This window comes from Eleginops maclovinus, chromosome 1, assembly GCF_036324505.1.
Source record: "Eleginops maclovinus isolate JMC-PN-2008 ecotype Puerto Natales chromosome 1, JC_Emac_rtc_rv5, whole genome shotgun sequence".
Lineage (NCBI taxonomy): Eukaryota > Metazoa > Chordata > Actinopteri > Perciformes > Eleginopidae > Eleginops > Eleginops maclovinus.
Genome location: NC_086349.1, coordinates 16,967,751 through 16,991,694, shown reverse-complemented (window position 1 = coordinate 16,991,694; position 23,944 = coordinate 16,967,751). Strand labels below are relative to the sequence as shown.

Here is a 23,944-nt window from a genome sequence, read left to right as displayed (position 1 = left end):
AATAGTCCCATTCTCTGAAAAGAAAAACAGTCGACCAAATGGATGCTGAGTAAGAAAATAAAATATACCTTTCCGGACAGTTCCCAACTTAAGTCTGTTTTTCAAATGTGTGTGTTTTTGATTGAATTAGCAGGGAAAGTAGTAGCATGTAACAGTAACAAAGTGTGGGTTTCACGTCATAGATCACTTAATTGAGTTAAAGGTGATTATAGTGCTTGCCCTGTCCCTGGATGGCTGGACTCACCTGGTACTGAGGGACTGGATGTGGATGGTGCTGAGCTCCTGCAGGCCTAGTTGATGTGTGTGCTTGTGTGTCAGAGGCTGCATGAGTGCTGGGGCACTGGCGTTCTGTAAAGGGGTGTGGTGCTTCTTGCTTCGGCGGGTGCAGCAGGTGCCCGTCACGCCATCTTGACTGGAGAGGGAGGGGCTTCGAGACGGGTAATTCTGAAGCCCCGCCTCCAGATAGCTCTGCTGGTAATACTGCTCGTCCACAAACTCATGGTTCTGCAAACAAAGACAGAGAACAAGAGAGACTCATCAAAGAAACTTGATATACAACACTTTCATTTATGACCATGTACCGTACATGCTTCAGAGCATGGGTCAATAACTTCTCTGAGAATGTGTGATCATTTCTCATAAAGACGTGTGTGGTGGGAGCAAATATATTTTTGTGGATTGGAGTTAAACTCAGAATCAATTTTCCATAGGCAGTTTCTCAAAGCAGCTACAATCTCTACTTTAACATCAACAATGGATCATGACTACTTGTAGGAAACATGGATTGCTCGTAGCAATGAACCAACAAACAATTATTGACTATTAATAAAAATTGATGGACATAAAAACAACTTTAAATGAATTAATGTTGCTCCTCTGCCGGATGAGTAAATAAGCAGATAATAATACTTCAGCGTTGTGTTGACAGCTCCTTTCAGCTGCCCTCAAGTGTACAAAATAAATCATTTATTCCTGGTTTAACTTTACATTCATGCTCCATGTGGTCCATTCTAACAAATATACCATGTGAGGAGTGTCTGTGTGTGTGCCTGTGTGTGTATGAGTGTGTGTGTGTGTGTGTGTGTGTGTGTGTGTGTGTGTGTGTGTGTGTGTGTGTGTGTGTGTGTGTGTGTGTGTGTGTGTGTGTGTGTGTGTGTACACGGAGAAAATGATTGATTATTTTGTTTGCTAAGCTCTGAGTTTTGCCAGACTGAAATAGACAGTGTGTCTGTACCATATACAGGCAGACAGGCGTGTATCATAAATGCAGTGCACCGGACATCACGCCACAGTGGGCTGTAATCGTCCGTGCACATACAAATATATAATAAACATTAAGCATGGCTGTCAGTGATATGCCACTAATGAGCCAGCACTAGACAAATGTGATTATTGTACAATCTAGGAATAATTTTAATCCATGTGTTTGACGGTAAAACAAAAACGAAGAATTCAATCTTAAATTACTTTAGATTTAATGCTAATGGAGATATTTATTACAAGGAAAAGTTGAATGAGTGTATGTGTGTGTACGGGGTGTGTACACTCACGGTGGTTTTCTCCAGACAGTGCAGCAGGTGGTGGTGCTGGCTCTCTAGTAGAGAGGTGGACTTGCTTAACCGCTGCTCTTCCTCAGTGGAACTCTGGAACACACACACACACACACACACACACACACACACACACACACACACACACACACACACACACACACACACACACACACACACACACACACACACACACACACACACACACACAGTACCACTACACAATCACACACACCTCTTAACAATTCAATTCAGATGTGTGTGTTGCGGGGTGGGGGTGGGAGGAATGCCCGGCCGTCAGCTTTCAAAGTACCTGTTCTGAAAGGTTCATCTTGTATGGAAGTTGCTTCATTGGAAAAGGAGACAAAAGAAACACACAGGTAGAGTTCAATGGATGGTCATAGTTCAGCACTGAGAACAGACAGCGGTCAAGGCCACAGTCATGCCAGTGAGACACAGGAAACATTACTATTCTGACCCCCAGAGGCTTGTCTGCTTACATTAGTGGAGCCAGAGCATTGATCTGTGCTGCAAGTGAGACACCTTGCACAGCTCACCCCTAATGCATATACAGTACATATAAAAAATTCCATTGTGACATTTCGCTCCATTCCTGTTATTGCAAGGGCTGGCTACAGGCAGCTCCGTAATGACTTGTTTTCCATATTCATTCTTTTCTATGCCGTGGTCTGTTTATGTATTTATTTGTTTGGGTATCTAGGCGTGAAGTGGGTGCCTTTCCTAGTTCTGTGGCTGTTTGGATACAAAGCTCATTTTATCGGTGAGCTGAGACGGGGTATAAGTGGACTGCTGGGGCGCATCATGGATCATTCAAGAAAGTAAAGAAACAGGAAAAACCACATACATAACATTTGATTGAACATTTCAGCAGTTCATCGTTTATATTTATATTTTTTATTGTTATTAGTTAATACTTTGACTGTCGATCTTTTAGACTTCAGAAAAAACGCATGCTCTGCGCACAAAAAAAAGATCATATCGTAGAAACATGAACAATAATATCATATAAGGCTTTTATCTTATGTGTGCTGTGTTTGTTAAGTACAACTTCCATCAAATTCCCTTTTAATTGATATCACACAGAATATTTGCATCGTTTTGGGAAGAGCTAATTCACAGAAAACCCAGATGATTTTGCATGATGTTACAAACATTGGCCATAGTAGCTTTAGTTTGAGCAGCCTAGGAAGATGTCTCCAGTAAACTGCAGAATACCATCATTGTTGTTGTCAGAAGTAAAGCAATGTTTCACATATACAGACTTTCAATATGTTGCATCAGTCTTCCCCCGCAGAACCTGTGGTTGAGCTGTTTATATAAAAAATACTGCCCTGATCCTGCATGCTCCACAGCACCGCCGTAAGGAAAGTAAAATGCCATGTTTGGAAGATTTGTAGTAGCAATTTTCTGTTCGTTAAGAGGGGCGGCCAGTGTTGCAAGCAGAGGCCTCTTTGCTGAGAGGGTACATTTTCTGTGCTGATGTCTCGGTTTGTCTTTGCCAAGATGCTCACCTATTTTCACGCTGCTTATCTGTACCTAACACAGCAGTAAAACACAGGTGTTTACCCTGAGTTATTTCTGTCTTTCTCTTAACATGCGACCGCAAGCCCAGATCTGCAGTCTGTCTGGAGGAGGAGATGGCTCACCACCCAGGTGGCCACCATACTGTAGAGGCTTGAAACAGCTTGATCTGCTGAGCGACAAAACACACTGTGTCACTCTGCATGGTGCTGTCCATGTTGTTGGTAAATAGCTGCCTCAGAATTATACTTAACTTGGACAAGAGTTCATTTTTTTTTGAGCAGGCATTAATATTTAAATAAGTTGTTAACTGTTGAGGCACATGCATTGCTTTATAAAGTAATGAAGCTCTCCATATTATGTGATTATTCATATTTACTGTAAAATTGGCAACCCAATAATGAATTGAGCACTCTTACCTAATTGTTGTGTGAAGAAGAAATCTTAAAACTTAAAAAACATTCAATAAAGCTACTTTACCATTTATTAGATACTTTGCAGGCAAGATGAATTAAGGACAATTTGCTTGCAGCCTCTGCAGCATATTGTCTTTTAAGTGAATCAATAGGAATCCATTGCAATACTTAACCCTAGCTTGAGTTCCAGTGCCATTCATATTCTGTCCAAACTATGCTATTGAAGACAGAGACACATTAAGATAGAGGTAAAGGGAGATGGAAGCACTTGTTTTTGTTTTTGCGCTCTCAGCCGCGGGCCTCTACGGGACTTGTGAACCGCTACATTTTGGTGAGGCAAAGAACATCATTGAGTTGTGTTTACATTTCCTGCTGCATCGCCTGAAGCATGTTCCTCAGCTGGGCAGCTGGGCTCAGAGATGCTCACATCAGAAGCTCTGCTTATTGAATAAGATCACAGTCAGCTGCTCTGACGGGAAGCTGGCTGCATTCTAAGAATTGCTGATTAAAGGACGGGCAACACAGGCCTGCATCCAATGAGTTAGTTATTGCCCGATCAGAAATCCTCAGAACTGTCCTTCCAAGAAGTCGTAGTGGGCAAGCTGTCTGAATCGGTAATGAACAAATGTTAAATTATGTCAATGTGGTTGGGTAAAACTGAGGAAAACTGCTTTGAGGAACAAGTGAAGTATGTTGTCTGTGATGCAGAGGCTAGTCTTACCGTGAACTCCAGAGCTTCGTTGAACAGGCCATTGCGTTTGCTATGGAGGAAGGCATTGGAGGTTCCCTCCTTGGATATTCGTATCCTGGCCAAACGTGCTTTCTGAAAAGAGCAAGAGACCAGAAAATCACCTGTTAGTCAGTACCTAGACCACATCCTATGTGAGAATGATTGGGTATAACCTGACACATCCCACTAACTTGAGCTACAGCACTTTTACATGCTTAATGTCTTAGTTGTGATCTTATAGATCAAATCAAACATATGCTACTAAAGCATTCACTCTGATCTCCTGTGATAAATTCACTCTGATCTCCTCGGATACTAATGAATGATTTATGGGGACTACACGATAACACAGTCCTTGGGTTGAAAAACAGTTAGAGAGGAATCTAGGACCAAACCCAGTTTGAATTAAGCAGCTATGTTTCATTCTGCTTTCAAGTATTACATTTATTTTGACCCCTTTTTGCCTTGACAGCGGCTTTGTTTAACAAAATAAATCAAGATAGTGTATTGGTAGTGTCGTTTTGAATGCATTTTTGTCATAAACCCGTGCAGCTCGGTTAGTGCACAGTCCAGACGCTTTTTCTCTCTTAATCTCTTTCTCTCACGCTGTCAAATCTCTCCTTTGAGGCAGTCAGCAACAGAGATGAACACTAAGAAGAAAAGGAATAGGAAGAAGAACAGAGACAGTCTGGTCCTTGGAGGGATTTTTTTATGCATCAGTAGCTTTGAAACAGTGGAAGGATTGTACTCCAACGTCCTGGTTTTAGCTCTCCCCGAAGTGCACTGTGGCTAATAAATGTGTGTGTGAAAACATGTCTGAGTGCACATTCATTGTGTATGCAGGCCTGTGTGATGAATGTGGGTCTCAATAAATCTCTCAGTAACCAGAGCAACTGCTTTTACAGGATAGTGTAATCTGAGTCACTCACTCCTCAAAGGCCCGCCATTTTCCTGTCAAAGTCGAGAGCTGGGTGTCATGCTGGCAGCAGTTACAAAGTGTGTGTGTTTCTGTTGCTTCGCTTTCTGCATTTTAAAATAGAATGAGGGATTCATTGAGGGGAAATTGGTAGAAGGATAATGTGAGCTGTTTAAATGATGAGCAAAGAGAGAGCTGGTTTAGTAGGGGGCCCATACACAGCTAGCGGGGGTTAATTGAGTGTGTGGATTTGTGTTTGCATATCTCTATGGGTGCTTATGCATGCACGCCTCGTCTTCAGAGCTGAATTTCCATACATTTTCTTACGAGCCCTATGGAATAACAGCAGAAATACCTAGCTCTGTACAAGCATGGTAATCTATGGTAATTTAAGCTCATCCCCTCACTTGAGTTTCATTTAAAACATGGTAATGTTTGTTGACCTGCAGGTAGCTCACGCTGTGATTTGGTAATCTAAAAAGAGACAGAGATAAACAGGAGTGGGTGAGGACACACATATTCACAGCAACCAATCTAAAATGTAGCATCTATTGCAAAAAAACAACTACCTTCAAAGTGTATACCTCCTCATGCACCTTTATCTTTTTGTCTCTTTCACCCCCCCTCCAGCTCTCCTTAATAAGTTTACCTCAGTGTCTTTGTGCCCTCACACTCTAACATCTCTGTACACTTTTTTGCTGGCACAGCATTCCCACAATCCTTTGGGATAACCGCTTTCTATGTTCTGGCATTCTGCTTAGCCAATGGGATTGTTTCTCCGGGGTCACCATGTAAACAGCAGCCCGTGACTGTGGCGATGGTTGCCAGGCAGCGCGGGGGTAATGAAGGAGAAGTTAAGAACATGTCCTGCAAGATATAATCTACTCCTGCAGTTCCCTGATAGATTCCCGGGGCCTTTCGGATCCGATAGCTTGTGTCTTAGACCCATCTGTGCTTTCAGGCAGAGCCACGGCACGACAGATTGAGCCTGGATTGCTGCTGAAGCATCATTGAGAGCAAATGGGTGTAAGGAAACCATGGACAAGGGGCTTTGCTTCGCACGCACATGCACACACACACACACACACACACACACACACACACACACACACACACACACACACACACACACACACACACACACACACACACACACACACACACACACACACACACACACAATGAGGAAGGTACCATGGCCAAGAAGAGTATCTGCTGCACATTCCTTCAGAGTGACACATAGTCACATATACACCATACATCCTGGCACACACAACCATTCACACAGCACACAATGTGAAAATGATAGTAAATGCTTTCTCAGAAAAGGGAAAGCATTTCCACCTTACATCGTATACTTCAGGTCATAGGCTCACAATAAGCTGCCATAAAACCGACGATTCAGCATGAGGTGTTAGTTAGTTGCTTGAATATACTTTCTATGCAAATCTGTCTGTGGTCGCTCCAAAATACCATGGTTAGCACTTTTTATTGGAAAAGGGTCTTGGTAATACATGGGACGTTTTTTCGTCGTAGGCTGATGTTTTGCAATACAGAAATGTCTAAATGTTTGCCTCTGATATACCTCTGATCATTGATGAAAGTATGGTTTCAAATGAGGCAATTGGATTGGATGTCAGGAGAGAAGTTCCTGTTCTGCATAACATAAGGAGAAACAACCGTGTTAAGAAGAATTAATACAAAACATGGGGGGGACATCAAGAAACCAAAAAAATATTGTTAACACAGGAGATGCGATTGTTATTTAATTCCAGATGGACTTTAAAGCAAATTACTTGGAAAAACAGAACCTTTTAAAAATGATAAATACTGTGAGACCTGCCAACCAATCAGAACAGTGATACTCATTATCACTGATTAAGATAATGCACACACGCAAGACTGAAAACTGTCCCAAAACCTTTTTTTTTTTTCTCTTTGATGCTCTTCTTCCTGCCATAGAACCATGATTTAGTATCAATCACACTTTAAATATTATAGCTATGGAGTATGCAAGCCAGCACAAAAGCTTAATTTGAACACATTTGCTGCCAGCTGAGGAATATAAACCATCTCCTCCAAAAAAGTTGACGTAACTACTTAGCTCCAACGCCTTAATCTGCTGGGCATTGAAAGTTTTGTTAGAAGCTCACTTTTTAGTTAAAAAGTGAAAGTCAAAATATTCATGCCACCTTGAGTTACAGCTTCACAAGACTGCCTGTAAAGGATCTGGCTGAGTGAAAAGTGGAGCAATCGAGCTGTGAGACCAGATTAGGTTCTGCCTCAGGCTCGTTTGGAAGCATACAAGTGGACGGGCAGACCATCTGATGAGGACACACACACACACACACACACACACACACACACACACACACACACACACACACACACACACACACACACACACACACACACACACACACACACACACACACACACACACACACACACACACACACACACACACACACACACACACAGTGACACAAACAAAATGAGGGTCAGAGAGAGATATTTGGGGGAACCAATCCATCTGGGAGTCAGTGAAGGTGGAAAACTCCACATTGGCAAGAATTGATTCAGTGGATATCAAGTCCTCCGACACCTCTGTTCCCCAGATATCTTCCTCTGTAGCAAAGACAGCTTAACCTCGGACTAACACCATTCAGAGATGGAAACACCTTAGCAAAGCCTGGATTACCTCCTCTTTGTAGAGTAAAATATAACTCTGCTCTCTGTGTGATGCTTAGGATGTGTATTCTTTAGTTTTACCAAGGATCATTTACAACCAAGCTCTAGACTTTCCCTCTGTGAGTCCCCTGTCAACATCCTGTCACATCTCTTTTGGTCTTCTTCCAAAGTGAAGACAACTTTATTGATTGTCTGGAAAGGAAAAAGGCTCACATCCAGAAGTTATCCAGAGTGCTAAAAACAATTGTGAGATGATATAAAGCAAATGGAGTGAAACTGAGAGGGAGGGACAAAGTGAGGAGGACTTGTTTTTGTTTTGTTTTGTTTCTGCAATGTCAGCCCCGAGCCAATGTAATGCTAAAGAACTGCACCAGACAGTCATTTTACTTTTCACAAAGTTTGAGAACAACAATTGGTCGGGCCAGAGAATGATTTCCAGTCCAAGTGGGAAAAAGAGAAGGCAGTGATGTAAAGTGACTCTAACAGAAGCGGTAACTTTAATGGGAAACAATGAGAGATATGTACTGTAAAGATATTTTCCCATAACCCTAAGCAACCTATTTATGAACTGAGTGCAATTTACTAAGAAACATCCTCTACAAAAATAGATTGGTTGGCATAAATGAGATGGAATACTTTAGGTTACCAAAAATGACTTTAGTCAGAGAGAGAATTTCCTTGTGAAAGATTTTAAAAAGCAATTAGAAACTAAAAGAATATTATTCCCATAATACATTTGTCTGACTTTTTCATGCAGGGTTAGCTCCTCAAAGTGTTAAATGTTTAAACTGAAATTACTTTGAGTAAATCTTTAGTAAATCTTGTTGAGTGCCACCTGTTCTTTAGTCAGTGCCTATTTGTGAGATTTGATCAAAACCTGTCCATTAATAGCTGCATAAGGCCACTTATTTGCTCCATTTCCGTGAATATTTCATTGACCTGCATCGTACCTGAAGCGAAAATAAGGATATAATACAGTGGAAATGGAAGTACTGATTTCAAAAATCTGCAGACCAGAACTAAACAAATCTAGCTGTCAGTGCTGTGGTTGTATTTATTGACCAGAAACCATTCTCAAATATTAATCGGAGCTGTACAAGCTTGAGAAAACCAAGAGGCATATCATTCACAGAACCAGAGAACCAGGTCTATGAGAATACCCTATAGGTTCTCTTAAAGCTTAAACTCATTTAAATTCATGCCACCATCTTTTTTAATCCTTCTGTACCACTCGACCTTTTGTGAATCTCCATTTAAATCTTGCCTACTTTCAGGAGTACAATTCAGAATTTGTAATTGGCCCACCTACGGATCTTATTACCTTTATGCAAATAAGCTCAGAGGAGCAAATAAAGACTAATCCCTGCAGATTGAACACTTTGTTCCTGATTATGTGTAAAGACAGATAAGGATTTAAACTGAGTCTTCAGTTCATTGTGGAAATCAAAAGTAAGTGACACCGAAGACTATAGGGAGGCAGAGTGGAGAATATATGACTGTGTCAGCTGTTTGTTCCTCCTTGCCACACAGCAACTAGTGGCATCCTCATGTATCTTCCCTTTGTGCAGTGAGATATATCAGGGGCTGTCTGTCTACCACCACCCAGATGGATGGCTAATTGTAATGGGAGCCCAGAACAGCTAACAATTAGACCTGGATGAAGACGGATGTGATTGGGGGGGGGTTGGGACTAGAGAGAAAAAAGAGAATAGAGGAGGCTGGAAAATAATGAGGGACTAATGCAATCCTCTTCTCAACGATTCCCCCTTCTTTTTTCTCCTGTCTGCTCTTCCTCTGTCCTTTAAGTACTGTGAAAGGAAATCTTGATTTGCCATTCGATTTTACTCTCAATTAAACATAGCCTTATTCTAAGAAATTATCCGACAAAGAATGGATTTTCTGTGAAATACAACCATGTGCCGGTTTTCAAATGCTGAGGAAATGACGTTTTGCTATGCCAAATGACCAGTGACACTTGCTAAGCGGGTGGCTTAATGGTTGAGGTCATACTGTATGTCATTAAGGTTATGGGGCATTAAAGAACAATACATGTTTTGCAGACGGCGGTAATGGGGTATTGAAGGATATGTCATGGCTGAGTAATTCATGGATCAGATGGGACATAAAAGATCATAGTTGTCATTAGCAATAAAAGAGTGGAATATACAACGGTAATGGCTCTATCATAAACCCTCTGCACACGGTTTGCCATCTTTTATAGTGTAAGAGATTATTGTCTGCCAACCAAGAGTCAAAGAACACTAAATTAATGAGATGTAACGTGTAATGAGCTGAACACATGTCGGCAGCATTTGTTATAAAAGGCAGTAAAATACATTGCAGTTGCTACAGATCATGCTATAGCACATTTCCAATGCATGGTACAGGAGGTCTTGCTTAACTCGACTCCTTTGCTCCGCTCTTTTTTCAGCAGTGGTTAAAGGAGATTTTTTTGACCATAATTTTAGCCATGTTAATGTTCAAAATGACAGTCATTTTAGTCATGTTAATGTTCATAATGACCATCATTTTATTTTTCAATCCAACCAAGACTTTTAAGATACAGCAAGCCATCAAAACCGTGCCTGACTGTGAAAAAGTGTAGACATTTCTCTGTTTGGTTACAGATGGAAAGATTTAACAAGAGTCACATTGAAAGATTCACATTGAAGATTATATGACAGCAGTTTTACTTGTGTCACTATGACAGTCAGCTAAGAATCCAGCATACTCTGAGGGGAAAATAAAATAGAGAAAATACCCTGGTATCAAAAGACAGCTGAGTGAAGGATAGGTAGACCATGCAGTGAAAATGAGGCGTGGATCTAATTATGGAGCTAGGGGTCCATTAAAGGATCTGTAAAATCAAATCTGTATAATTTATTATCTGAACCGAATTACATGGCAATCTATCCAAAAACTGTGAATATTTCAATTAAAGACGACCCTTATGGTAGCACCAGAGGAAAAGTCAGGGGGTCAAATAAGTCATTAGGAATCCTCCTCTGGGAACAATGGATGTATGAATTAAATTCCAAGCCAATCCGTCCAATAGCTTTTGAGATATTTCAGTCTGGACCAAAAAGATAGACACGTCATACATAGACACAGCTGGCAAGAAGGAAATCAAAGGCCCTTTAAGTTACAAACCAGTCGGGATGTGAAATCAAATAATTTCCAAAGCATCATCCACTCAGAGCTAGCACAATATGTAATTCAAGACATCCTCCACTGATCTCAAGCACACAAGCTTAAATGCTAAGTAACACTTAATCCTGTGTGCTAATTAAAGACAGAGATGGTGAACAGATTGCATCTCCTAAATGATCTAAAATATCACATTTGCAAACCCATCATCATCCTTGGCACTCAAGACCTTGATTTGCCGTAGTAATAACGCTCTCAAGGATCAAGGCATCCAGGTGGGATATTATTATGAAGGCAATGATAAGGTGTTTGAGTCATGCTGTTATGAAATAGAGAAACCTATCTGTTGGATTTATGGGTGCTTGAGCAGATTGCTGACCTCACAGCAGGCAAGGCAGGGAGACATACAAGTGCCTTAGAGAGTCATTTAGTACTGGTTAATGATAACAGCATTGCCAGACTACACTGGTCATATGGTAAGTACTTCTGGATGTGTAGGAGCCGGGTTCTGAGCAACGTTTAGGACGTTGAAGCGCACTGCAGCTGATTTAATAACACTCTGAAAGGTGGGACGGACCAAGGTGAGGCTTAAAATGACAGGAAGTGTGGTGCACGCACACACACGTGGACTCATGCACTTAAAAAGATGCTCACATATACACAAGCAGACCCACACACACCTTCCTTCCAGCCTGCACCTCATCTGGGTGACAGCTATTTCAGGAAAGCACACAGCATTAGGACATGGTTCGCCTCCAGCTTTCCCCCTTTCTACTCTCCCCCTCTGCTCCCTCTTTTCCTCTCGCCTTCCGCCTCTCCTCTGTCTCTTTTTCTACATCTCTTCAGCTCCTACCTGTTTTCAATCTAGATAATTTTCCTGACCTTTCAACCCTCCTCTCCTTCCTCTCTGTGTGTCTTTTCGTCCTTGCACTCTTGGCTGTGTTACACAGGAGTCCTGACAAGGTTACGGTTAGTTAAGACTAGGCAGCGGTCAGGCCACGGTCGAACTACAGGACTTTAAACAGATTTAAACTACAGCCAGGGAGCATGTGCCGAGATGGATGGCATTAATCACAGAGTACGGGAGAGGGAGGGAGGATGGATGGAGGCAGAGGAGCAGAAATGAGTGGAGGAGAAATAAGTAAAGGGAGTAAAAATGCTTTGCTAAGAGAGGTGTGAACGAGGGTGATGAGAAAGAGGAATGGACTCTGAAAATATGTGTCAGTGTGTGCATGTCTGCCATCTCCAAACACTACTATCTATCTTAGGAGGGGGAAAAAAGTGTCAGGCTTGCCTTGAAGCTGTGATTAGCAGCCCAGCTTTGTATACAAGCCAGCTGATGCTTTATCTTGTTTGGTTCATGGACACATCAAAACATTCTTTAAAGGTCTAAAGGTTGGGATATTTACCCAAAAGAAGATAGGATCTTTAAATCTTGCACAGTTCAAACACACCTTCACAGAATCTATTTAGAAATATGTGCCCACATGTTTTATAGCTACACTTTCAAGGTTAAATTCTCCTCACAAGGACAAAATCATGCAAAGATGAAAAGTTGCTGATATTCACTTTTTTGACAAGCTGTACATGGATTTAGATGAGATTGCAGTTATAGTAACATTTCACTTTTAGAGTTAAAGGGATATTTTGGTTCGGAGGGGGGTTTGTTATTTACATAATAATTCAAGTTTTTTCAAGTTCAGTGTAGGTCATTGGTTTCAGTGTTGTTTATTGTAAAGTTTTTGGAAATTGATTCTAGTTTTCTTTTGGGATAAGATTAAACTGACTCAGATAATCTGTTCCTTAAGGACTCAGTGGGTAAATCTGAACAGATTTGATTTACAGTGACCAAACAACCAATTAGCTTTGAATAAACCTTTTTTCAACCTAGCCCAGACAGGAGAGAGTCGCAGGGCCCCCCTATGAAGGCTTGATGTCTGGAGGTCCAACCGTCTGTTGCCAAGTTAAAGAGAAATTAAATTGTGTTCACCTGAACTTTCTGAGCCCGTCGCTTGTCTGCTCTCTGGTTCTGGTGATAAATGCGGCTAAAGTTGGACACGATGACAGGTACGGGCAGCGCAATCACCAGCACCCCACTCAGCGAGCAGATCGAACCAAAGATCTTTCCTGCAATCGTCTTAGGAACCATGTCTCCATACCTGGGAGAGGTGAAAGGGAGAAAGAGAGAATACTTTAACCACAACGTCTTAATATGCATTTAATAAAGTCTATATGTGGGAGCTCAACCCTTTGATTCATGCACATCGTCTATAGGCCATTCATATCACGCACGAAGACACATACACACTCACAATCAAAAGAGATCAACGAGCAGCCCATTCTTTTCTCTGATAAAAGGCTTCTCTATGCTGCACATGTCCATCCCCTACTGAGTTTAAAGCTTGACCTGCCGACACTATCCCACCCCAGGAGAGAATGAGAGGCTCCCACCAAACCTCCTCTGTCTCTGAACAGCACAGCGAAGTCACTGAGAGCAGACACTATTAACCTTTAGAGAAGGAAAAGAGGAGGACACTGTGAATGCCAGAGACATTTCCCAAAGGTGATTTAGCTCAATTCAATCGGAAATATTTGCAAGTCAAAAGCAATCTCGTATTGACTTCAAAGACAGAGAACACAATTACAATAACACTATTATCCCCGCCCCCCCTGTTCAAAAGGCGGAAGCCAGACTGCAGGAATAAACATTGCAGTGAAAGACATAGGAGAAGAAATTAAAATGCTAAAAGAGCACAACTTAGGTTGGAAAAGCAACCTTTATTTCTAATGGTCTTCATTTCTTATTCATAAGTAAAAAGTGCAGGTAATTTGTTCTTGTTTTCCTGCTAAACAAGAAGTTCCACTGAATTTATTAGAACTGACTCCAAGTCCCACTACAAATAAACCTTAAACGAAAAGCCTTTAAGCATTACATATAATTAGGTAAAGACTGATTGTGGAAAGACATTAATAAGTTAGGATTTTGAACACAAATCTTTTCTCCTTCATAGTGAGATGAATAAACCTCTAAGTCACAGTTAAAAGAATTACCTCCTCAGTTATTGCAAACAATAACTTTTCTTTTGTATTCATAAAATCTATTTCATGGTATGAAAAACAACCTTGCTGCAGTCAGGCTTGGCTTCAAAGAATTAGGATGTAGTTTTGGTTTTAGATGAAAATTGTTTTACATTTACTACTGAACACCTGTGCTAAACATGTTGCAGTGGGCGTATCAAAACACCTCTTTGACTGACAAATGACACAAGATTCATGGACACACCCATTTGCTAACATATCTTTTACAAATGTGCCGTTTGATTGGCGGAGAAAGGCTGACAGGCAAAGTTGCAGCAGAAGCAAAGCTAGAAAGACAGCAACTAAATGTTGCAAGGGAATATGTCTCTTCACCGGCTCGTCACACTCATCCCTGTAGAAAGCAATGTGGCGTGTCAGAAACAGTGAAAAATCGAGAGATATGCTGCTGTCAGTGAGCTGAAGTGTGAATAAACCACAGATAGGTGGAATTACAGGGATGTTACGCTACAGTCATGGACTAATGGAATCACATAAAACTCCAGGAAACCTCCTAAAATATAGCTTAATATTAATATTAAGGAAGTGGGACCTTAATGCCAAATTTAAAGTACTGTAAATGCATTCATGTATTGTATTCTGAAATGATTGTCTTTGACTGGAGTATTTTAATGTTATGCAACTTCTACTCCACTTAAATTTAGGGAGAAATATTTTACATTTAACTCAACTAAGAACCTTTTATGAGCATCTAAAATACTATGCAAGTACTTTGAACTACCCAACATTATAAAATGGGTAAAGGTCCTTTGATATCTGAGTCTCTTTTCCCCCTCACTGACATACACCAGGTTGCCAGTTTATTAAATACAGTAAATCTTGATACAACTAATGCAGTCAATGTGAATAATCCTGCAATAAAACAGACTTCCAGGAACGTTATAATGTTTTGTTTGTGTTAAACAGCTTTAGAGACACGTTGATTCAACTTTAAGGGCATTCTGGAGGCTGCAGCTTTTGGTGCTGTTGAATTGAATTAGGTTATCATGACACAAGTTCAAAATATTAACTGTGCCCTCATTGGTATTGATAAGGTTGACCAAAACATACAAATGTTTCTCAGGATTTTGCAAGACAACTCAGATGAACCACACACAACACCTTACAAAATAAAAAATCGGCACCTTCTTGAATCAACAAAAAAATCACATTATAACTTTGGTAGGTGTAGCATTCATGTAAAATACTGAATTAGTTATCGCAAGTGGCACCAATAAAATAAAGTATGTTTACATAAAAAATAGAAAACCCACATGTACAATTTCTCCCCATAGTTGTGTATGAGTTATTTTCTAAAAAGTCCTCTTTTCCAGTGATCTCTCATCAACACTGTGTGACAGATGGATATATTTTCCCATGAATGCACTCAACATTAGGATAGAACAGTTTTTGCAATGGTCCCTGAAGCATTGGTAATATATATTAAAAGGTGTATGTAGAATTAAAGAGTGCACATATAATCAATCCACCTGTTACTGCTGCAAGGCATGCAAGCATAGGAAAAAAAAAATATATATATTTCACACAATCTTTCACACACAAAAACATTTTACATGAATAATAACTCTAAAACAGAAACTGGATTTATGGTGTGTCTACTGCTGTGTTTCTCTCTGTCCTGCTTAAGCAGCATGCATCCCAGAGACCTGACGAAATGAGAATGAGGCCTGTTGTGTAGTAATGATATTAACCGGTAAGAAGAACCCTATCAATCGTTTTTTCAAGTGTTCCAGAAACATGTTTTTAAATAGCACTCATGAAATGTATCCACTTTGACAGATCACAGAGCGTAGTGCTGGTTATTTGAGGACTTGGCAAACAGTACCAGAGGGGCTCTTCATAAATGAACAACAATCTGCTTAAGAAGTTGTGCTCACGATAGTCTTTTCATAATCTAATGAAGCACTACTGTACTGTTAAAATAAGTACACACACACACGCACACACACACACACACACACACACACACACACACACACACACACACACACACACACACACACACACACACACACACACACACACACACACACACACACACACACACACACACACACACACACAGAAGAAAGCTCATACTCATTAGTCGCATATTTTGGCAAAAACAATCCCAATATGAAGCCATTTAAATGGAGGATAGATTTTCGCATCAGCAAAGCAATGCACTGCCCACACACGGTGAACCACTGGTCCGGAGCCATAACTGAGAGTATACTCACAGACCACATTCATTGTCCCTTCCAAGATCTTTAATGGTCTTTCTACCCAAATTAGGCAATAACAATCCCATCAGTGGTACAAAGGCCCTATCACTACAACACATTTATCTCCTCCTCTCCTCAGAAGATGTTTCCATTAGGAGGAATGAAAAGCTTATCATATTCATCTGCATGCCTTCTTTAATGGGATCCTATCAGATTGCCTGATAGAGGCCCTCCTCGCTTAATACTACAGTCAATTTGCCGCTTCCATTTAGTCAAGCTGGTCTGTCTCTGATGATACCGTCTCTAAGCCATTATACATGGCATAGAGATAAAACTGGGCTTGTACACATTAAAGAAAAACTAAATTGGTGTAAATGTTGGCATCTAAGCGCATGTGATAAGAAAGGTGGATAAATGCTGCTGCCATTTATTACTCTACAAGTAATCCTTTCAAGGTGGGGGTGGAGGTTAATGTCTGAGAAAGGTAGAAGATGGATAAGCAGTGAGAGGAAGTAAACTGGAGGGAGAAATATTTTCTCAGCAGATGCAGTGAACCCGCAGGGTTTTTCTCTCCATCAGCCCTTATGCTTCCCGTCATACACACTTGCACATAAACACCCAGTATGAGTTTACTGTATATGTACACCTTCACATGCAAATACACACACACACACACACACACACACACACACACACACACACACACACACACACACACACACACACACACACACACACACACACACACACACACACACACACACACACACACACACACACACACACACACACACACACACACACAGATCAGATGTGCAGGTCAGTCTTCGGTCAGGGTTGTCACATCCCATTGTAGGAGGGCTGGGTCTCTGCAGGTTACATGAATAAAGCCTAGGGAGGATAGATGGGGGGTTATTGAGCAGGACTGAGTGGTCTTGTGAAGGTATGTGTAATGGATTGGCTTGTCCAAGATGGTCTGAGGTATGACAAGCACACAGATTTGTGATGATGGCAGGTCATGTCATGTCATGTCAGGTCACTTTTTTTAAATACCGGCTGAGAAGAACCTGAGCGGCATACAAGTATCATAGAAAACAACAAGTTGGAAGGTAGCCATATTCAGGAATCTAAAGACACAAACAGTGTTGGTAAAAATGTCTACAGATGGTTTGTAAAAGATATGATTCTTACAGTTACATTGTTTTGGTTACCTATGAAACCCCTGCATGATAAAGAGTAGATCAGAACTCAATCACAAATTAAATGGCAATTGATTTCGCTTTGTGGTTCACAAACCTCATAATGCCATTTTATTACTATGTGCTGAACAAGAAGCTTCCGTAAATAAAAGAGAGAGGTAGCTAGGAAATAGCCTTATAAAGTGTTGAGTGTTGGGTTTCCATTTACAGACAAAATCCCACGCGATCCCGCTGCACTTTTCCCAGCTCCCTTCAGATTCGGCCTAAGTGCTTCTGTTTGGACCACAATCCCTGCGCCTACTGGAACAGGCAGAGCATTTCTTGTTAGGGAGCGGGTTAGTGTGTCTACTGTCTGTGTGACAGGTATGTGTGGTTTGTGTCTGTGTAAGGGTTAACATACAGTACACTGCAATACATAAGAGATAACACTTTTAAAAGAGACATAATCTTATACAAATAAGTTTAGGAACATACATTAGTGAGTCACAACATTTAAATAAGAACTGAGATGATACGGTAGATCTAAAATACAAATATATTCAATGGGTACTATGAGCATCAAATGAACCCTGAAGATGTTTTAACGTTTCTATCAACTTGTCCACATAACTCAATGTATAACTATCAATAATTATTACTATTTTACAAAGTATCTCAGAACTGTTCCTTCTGCCAGAATGAATTACAGACTATTCTTTTTATTGTTATTTATTTCTGAATAGAGAATTTTGTGTGCCAATAATCCTGGATTACATTTTTTAATGAAGGTTTGCCATTTACAACAGGTTTGCTGAGGAAACTGGGAGCCTCCAGCACCATGGACAGCTACTAAAGCGTCTATTTAGAGGGCCTGCATTATCCCCACTGCTAAAACCATCAGCTGTCTGCACCGTGGTCTTCAGATCCTTGTTTTTCATTGAAAAAGGGGGTAGTCACAACTCATATATGCATTTATTGTAGACAATTGTTAAAGCCTCAAAAGCCCCAAAATGAAGTTCCTCTATCAGCTATCATAGCAGTTCTAAGATTCAAGATTCAAAGGTTTATTGTCATAAAATATACACAACTATAGTGTAATTATGTAATCTATGAAACACTTAGACCTTTACAATTCAGAAGTCATAATCCTTGTGAATCACACGTAAATATGTGTTTCTAATTTTTATGTTGCATATTTAATGTTAAAAAATATACATTTTTTGTTTAAAGTTCATGCTCAAACAAGTTGAAATATGAATATAATTGATCAGGTAAGAGGAACATGTATGCAAAATCAAAACTCAAATGCTCGAATTGCTTTAATTGTGTATGATCATAATACATTTAATCAGGAACATTTATTTAAAAAGAAATTGTAACAATTATTTTTGTGAGTTTTAATGGCGTGCTAATTCAGAAGACATCGTTTTACAAAAATGCTAATTATAAAATGACTGCTATGATGATAATGAATAATCACTCAACAAGCAAAACGGAAATCATTGCTGCTGCACAGAAGGACATTCAGTGCGATCATAATGACGCCCTTCTCCCTCCAATACATATTTTATCATAGTAGTCAATCACATTACTATTAATGGTTGAGACTCACTTTAAAAAATACACTTGTTACAGTGGGCATAAATGAGGACACCTTTTAAAAGTACCCATACGTTGAAGATGACTTCCTTTTTCATTGGGAAACCTGTCACAGGCCAATGGAGCTTAGCTCTTTGGGCTCCAGCAGAGTGGAAGATTGTCTCTACAGGCCTTTAACCCTCATCCATCCATCCATCTGTAGTCTCATCTGACATTTCATAGCCAGTCACCCAGATGGAAGTAACTGTAATTATAGATGGATTTTCAGTCTCTGTAGAAAAATAATATATAAGGAAATAAGGAATTGGAGGAAAACCAGGTAGAGATTCAGCACAAGAGAGAATCTGAAATTATTCGACAGAAACAGATCAAGATCCAGATAGCGTCAATGCTAATGTGCTAGGGGGTCTGTTTGGTTAAATACGCATTTAAAGATGACTTAATATGGATTAAATTGAATTCACAGGAGCTTCAGTAATCTCGGCTGTCTTAAGAGCTCAACACAGACATGAACTCTGATTCTGATCCTGTTGGGCTCCACTAGGACTCAACTCAGAAAAATGATTGCTTATCAAGTGTGCTTATTTAAAAAGTCCAGAAGTTCCAAAAATTGTGTTTCTGCCTGAGGACAAATTGTCTCATCTGGAGATTGCTGCTTCATGAGCCATATTAGAAAAGTAAGATCCAAATCGTGTAGTGGAGAGGTTATAAAATGTTATCAAATTCAGTCGCTATTAGTTTGTCTTAATATCACTTCTTAAAGTTTGGAGCAAGAATTTGCATTGTGACAAAGTGCAATGGCACATTCAAGACACTAATCATTGATAGGAGAGAGTGTTTTCATTAACTTTCTAAACAAATGGAGTTCAGCTGGGTGAAGTTCAGTGTAGGCAATAAGGATCTTTGTTGCTTACTAAATTATTCTGTACAAAAAGTACCAAATTGCAAATGATTGCACAATACACACCCTGCCTCACACCAAACAAACAACCCATTCACAAGCCAAGGCCAAAGAAATCGAATACAAATCATGAATGTGGTTTTTACAGCAAATAACCTCACAAAGTATTCACAGTATGCAGCGTCTGTGTGAATAGCTGCTCTTGGAATGGCATTCAAATTAAATCAAATTGCCTTGTTTGAAACAACCAAACAATAAAAACCTTAGTAATGTGAACAGTGGTAACAATGGGAAGCAAAACTGTAAAACTTGAATTGTGAAAACCAAAGAAAGATTTTCCTGTCAGCAGCGTTTATGGCAACTTTTCTCAATCTTTTATACGAAAAGTAAAATGTTATGTTCATTGAACTGTAGATGGGGTCATAAGAGCCTTGGAGATATTTTAAGGCTGAAATGAACCATTGTATTGCCATATTAAGGACTAACTTCCACAATACCTATGAGAACAACAGTTTAAAAAGAGCTGTGGCTGCATTTCAACTCCAATGCTAATCGCTCACATAAAACTTCAAATGTGGGGCATTTCATAAGTGGGAGATAACAACTTTGCAATTTTTATGTGTGCATTGCTATTTCTGACCCAGCTGAATGCTTAGGTTGCACTATGATACTGTTTTACCTTACAGAGGTGCCAAAGTTTGTATGTATGGTATTGGTGTATTGCTGGAGCAATGCTATGTTTCATTATATATAGATACAATAATTAACCATAATTGTCTCACAGCAAAAAGCTAAAGAACAAAAAGAAACTTTTAATTAATACTTAGTTGACCTAGATTACTCTTGTGCATTCAAATAATCTATCTCCAAAAGCATCTTCACACACATGCTACATTGTTCAGTGTTTCTTTTCATTCACACACAAAAACCACCACAACTCTAAGACTATAACAACATCCAGTTCCTTCGCCTCCCAGGGTGCATTGAGACGCTGGCATAATGGATATTTTCTCATTTACATTTGTCAAGTCAAGAGAGGGGAATGGGGGAAAGAAACACACAGATAAGTTGATAAAGTGAAGGGCATTACTCTTTTACCGCGCTGCACGCAGAAGAAAGGTCATTACCATCACTCACCTCACAACCAATCTTACAGGGAATCACACTGAGGGATTGCCATCATTTCTTTGTCACACACATCTAGTTTGCTACGTTATGACTTGGATATTGGACCTACTTGGACACTTTGCAGAGTTTCAACCCCACAATGACTTTTCATATCTCTTATACTTTAAAGTGTTTTAGAAACCTTGATTTTTACTATTTAAAATAAGGGAAATCCCATAATAGACTAGTGTACAGTGTATTAATTTTCCCGATCGCTTCTAAAGCCTCATCTCTCTGTGCACACTTTCCGTTAGGTATCATGAAAACCTTGGCACAAATGAGTCCAACACTTTTTGTTACAAGTTGTTACTGAACAGGGATGCTAGCTGGTAAGGTTAGCTATAAGTTAATGTTTGAATGCATAGGTTCACACTGTACATCCATGCGCACACAAATGCAGTTTGATGCTCCACAACTTTAATGGTTTGTTCTACTAACAGCTCTCATCTACCCCCTACCTGCCCAGCGCCAACCAGGAATACAGGTGGTTGTTGCTCTATGTTTGCGATTAGCTGGATGCTTAACTAGTCGACTGTTTTGCCATATTATCCTCTCATGTGTTAATACACGGTTAAGGTTTAAAACTAAATATTATGCTGTATAACTCATCACTCCCTCATTCCTGGGTGCTCCATCCAGGCACCAGACAATTGCTCAAATGTATCTTTATCATGCTCTATCAACCCATGGCATTGATTGGAAAGCCCAAATCGAAGCTTTTAAGCATCTTTTAAGAAACCTACATGAGATGATACCGAGGCTGTTTTCCATCAGAGTCCGCTTAAGCAATGTGAGAACACTTACTTGCCAGGATGTCAGTGAATAAAAGCCAGGGACCCTGTTACAAGCTCTGCTCATTTGTGAGTGAGCATATGTGTGTGACCGCGAATGGGTGTGTGCCTCTGTAATTAGCGATTACCAGACTGCTATCAACAGAACGCTTCAGTGAATCCACTTTCAAGAGTAACCAGGAAGTGCAAACACAATTACCAGAAGAGAAGGAGCATAACAACATTTAAATATGAATTACATCTGAGATAGGACAAGTCCCCAAAGCTTGCACTAGTGACTGCCTGCATACTACCTAATTCACAGAAAATAGTAGCAATTAACACATATGTACATCTGCCTTGTTTGCATTTCTATAATTTAGAAATGGTAATTTTGTATGTTTGTGCATGATAATAGTCATATTTCCAAAAAGTGCTAAAATACTTCCAAAGCCTCAGAGGGCTGATACCAGTGGATTTATGGATAAAACCAGTAATAGCTGTTGGTAATTGAAACAGGATCCCATCTATTTCTTTGAGCCTGAGTACATTGAGCTGTGTGTCGGTGTGGCAGATGAGAGGAGAGAGGGTGAGGAGCTTTGGCACAATAACCTTGATATGTGGTTCAATTAAACTGCTAATGAGAACTAACTGCACTCAGTTTGAAACAGGAATCCCTGGAGAAACGAGATTGATCTCTCTCTTTTGTTTGATGCAAGACAACAACAAAATAGTGTTTCCATGTACTGTAGGTATACACACAACATGTCCTTCACCAGGGAATATAACTATGTATATATAATATATAACAGGGTGGATATTTCAAGCTACGACCTGCAGAACTTTGGTGTTATTCATCTCCAATAGAGTGTGACATTACAGTCAGTGGTGGAAGAAGACATGTGGACAGAGGACAAAAAAGACAGTCATTTCAATTTCTGCCACAGAATGAATTCCTTTAGACTACGACAGATGTACTGAATTTCATGAAAAAACAATATAGATTTTCAGTCACGCAAGTGCTGCTGCATAAAGGATATCAGTGTTTTCATTTGTCGTTCCACCACCTTCACATTTGAGACTGGAATATCTGATTTATTGTGTGGTACCATGGAATTTTGTAAAAACACTTATGGTGTCATGATTTAAGTTTTTGTGTTTATAGTTCCTAGATTTTATTTTGACATTTATTTTTTCCTTGTGCCTTACTTCCTATGTTTTCCCCCTTGTGACTGATCTGTCTCACGGTGTTCACCTGCTGGCCCTGTGTTTCACCTGCCCTCCCCAGCTGTGTCTTCTCTTGTGATTAGTCTTGTGATTTGTATTTAGTAGAATCGGAGGATGAAACCCTCTTTATTAGTCACATACATGCACACAGCAGAGCACACACAGTGAAATTGGTCCTCTGCATTACCCATCCTAGTACAGAGCAGTGGGCAGCTATCGTGCAGTGCCCGGGGAGCAATGGGGAGGGGGGATTGGAGGTGTCCGGTGCCTTGCTCAAGGGCACCACAGCAGGGCTTAGGAGGTGAACTGGGACCTCTCCAAGTAGCAGTCCACTTTCCATATTTCAAGTCTGTTTGGGGACTTGAACCGGTGACCCTACGATTCCCAGTCCAAGCCCCTACTGACTGAGCCACTGCTGGACCGTAGTATTGTCTTCCCTACTGTTCTCTGCCTTTTCGTCGTCGTTCCCCCAATAGTCCTGTTGGTTTTCCCTGTGTTTCTAAACCCTGTGTTCCTGACTTTGTTCCTTGTGCTCCCCGGTTTGTATATTTTCAGTTTTTTCAGTTTATCAGCTTTTTTCGTTATAAGTTTTACAGATTTGGTGATTTCCTGACTAGTCTAGGGCCATCATGACTGTTGTGTGGAGTGAAATATGGTGCAGACATTAGCGCACCCTTCAGAACTATTACATTTTCATATACGGGCCATCATCAGGTTAACATTTGAAATGCGTCCAATACTTTTGCCAATTACCTGAAAAATTAATAAGTAATCCTATCAGCTGTACTTTATGTTTGGTGATGAATAAGA

The 23,944-nt window shown here is 40.2% G+C and overlaps 1 protein-coding gene across 3 annotated transcripts in view; it reads right to left on the bottom strand.

The window, feature by feature from the left end:
* Positions 1-23,944, bottom strand: part of kcnd3 (potassium voltage-gated channel, Shal-related subfamily, member 3) — a 90,044-nt gene that overhangs the window by 3,995 nt on the left and 62,105 nt on the right. For 2 of the 3 annotated variants that reach the window (XM_063890606.1, XM_063890598.1), the window contains 5 exons: positions 12,983-13,151; positions 4,230-4,331; positions 1,864-1,896; positions 1,551-1,643; positions 245-504 (listed from right to left, as the gene is read on the bottom strand). In XM_063890606.1, the coding sequence (XP_063746676.1) occupies positions 245-504; positions 1,551-1,643; positions 1,864-1,896; positions 4,230-4,331; positions 12,983-13,151 (657 nt within the window). The remainder of the gene's footprint in view (positions 1-244; positions 505-1,550; positions 1,644-1,863; positions 1,897-4,229; positions 4,332-12,982; positions 13,152-23,944) is intronic. The other variant, XM_063890613.1, reaches the window with a different exon arrangement.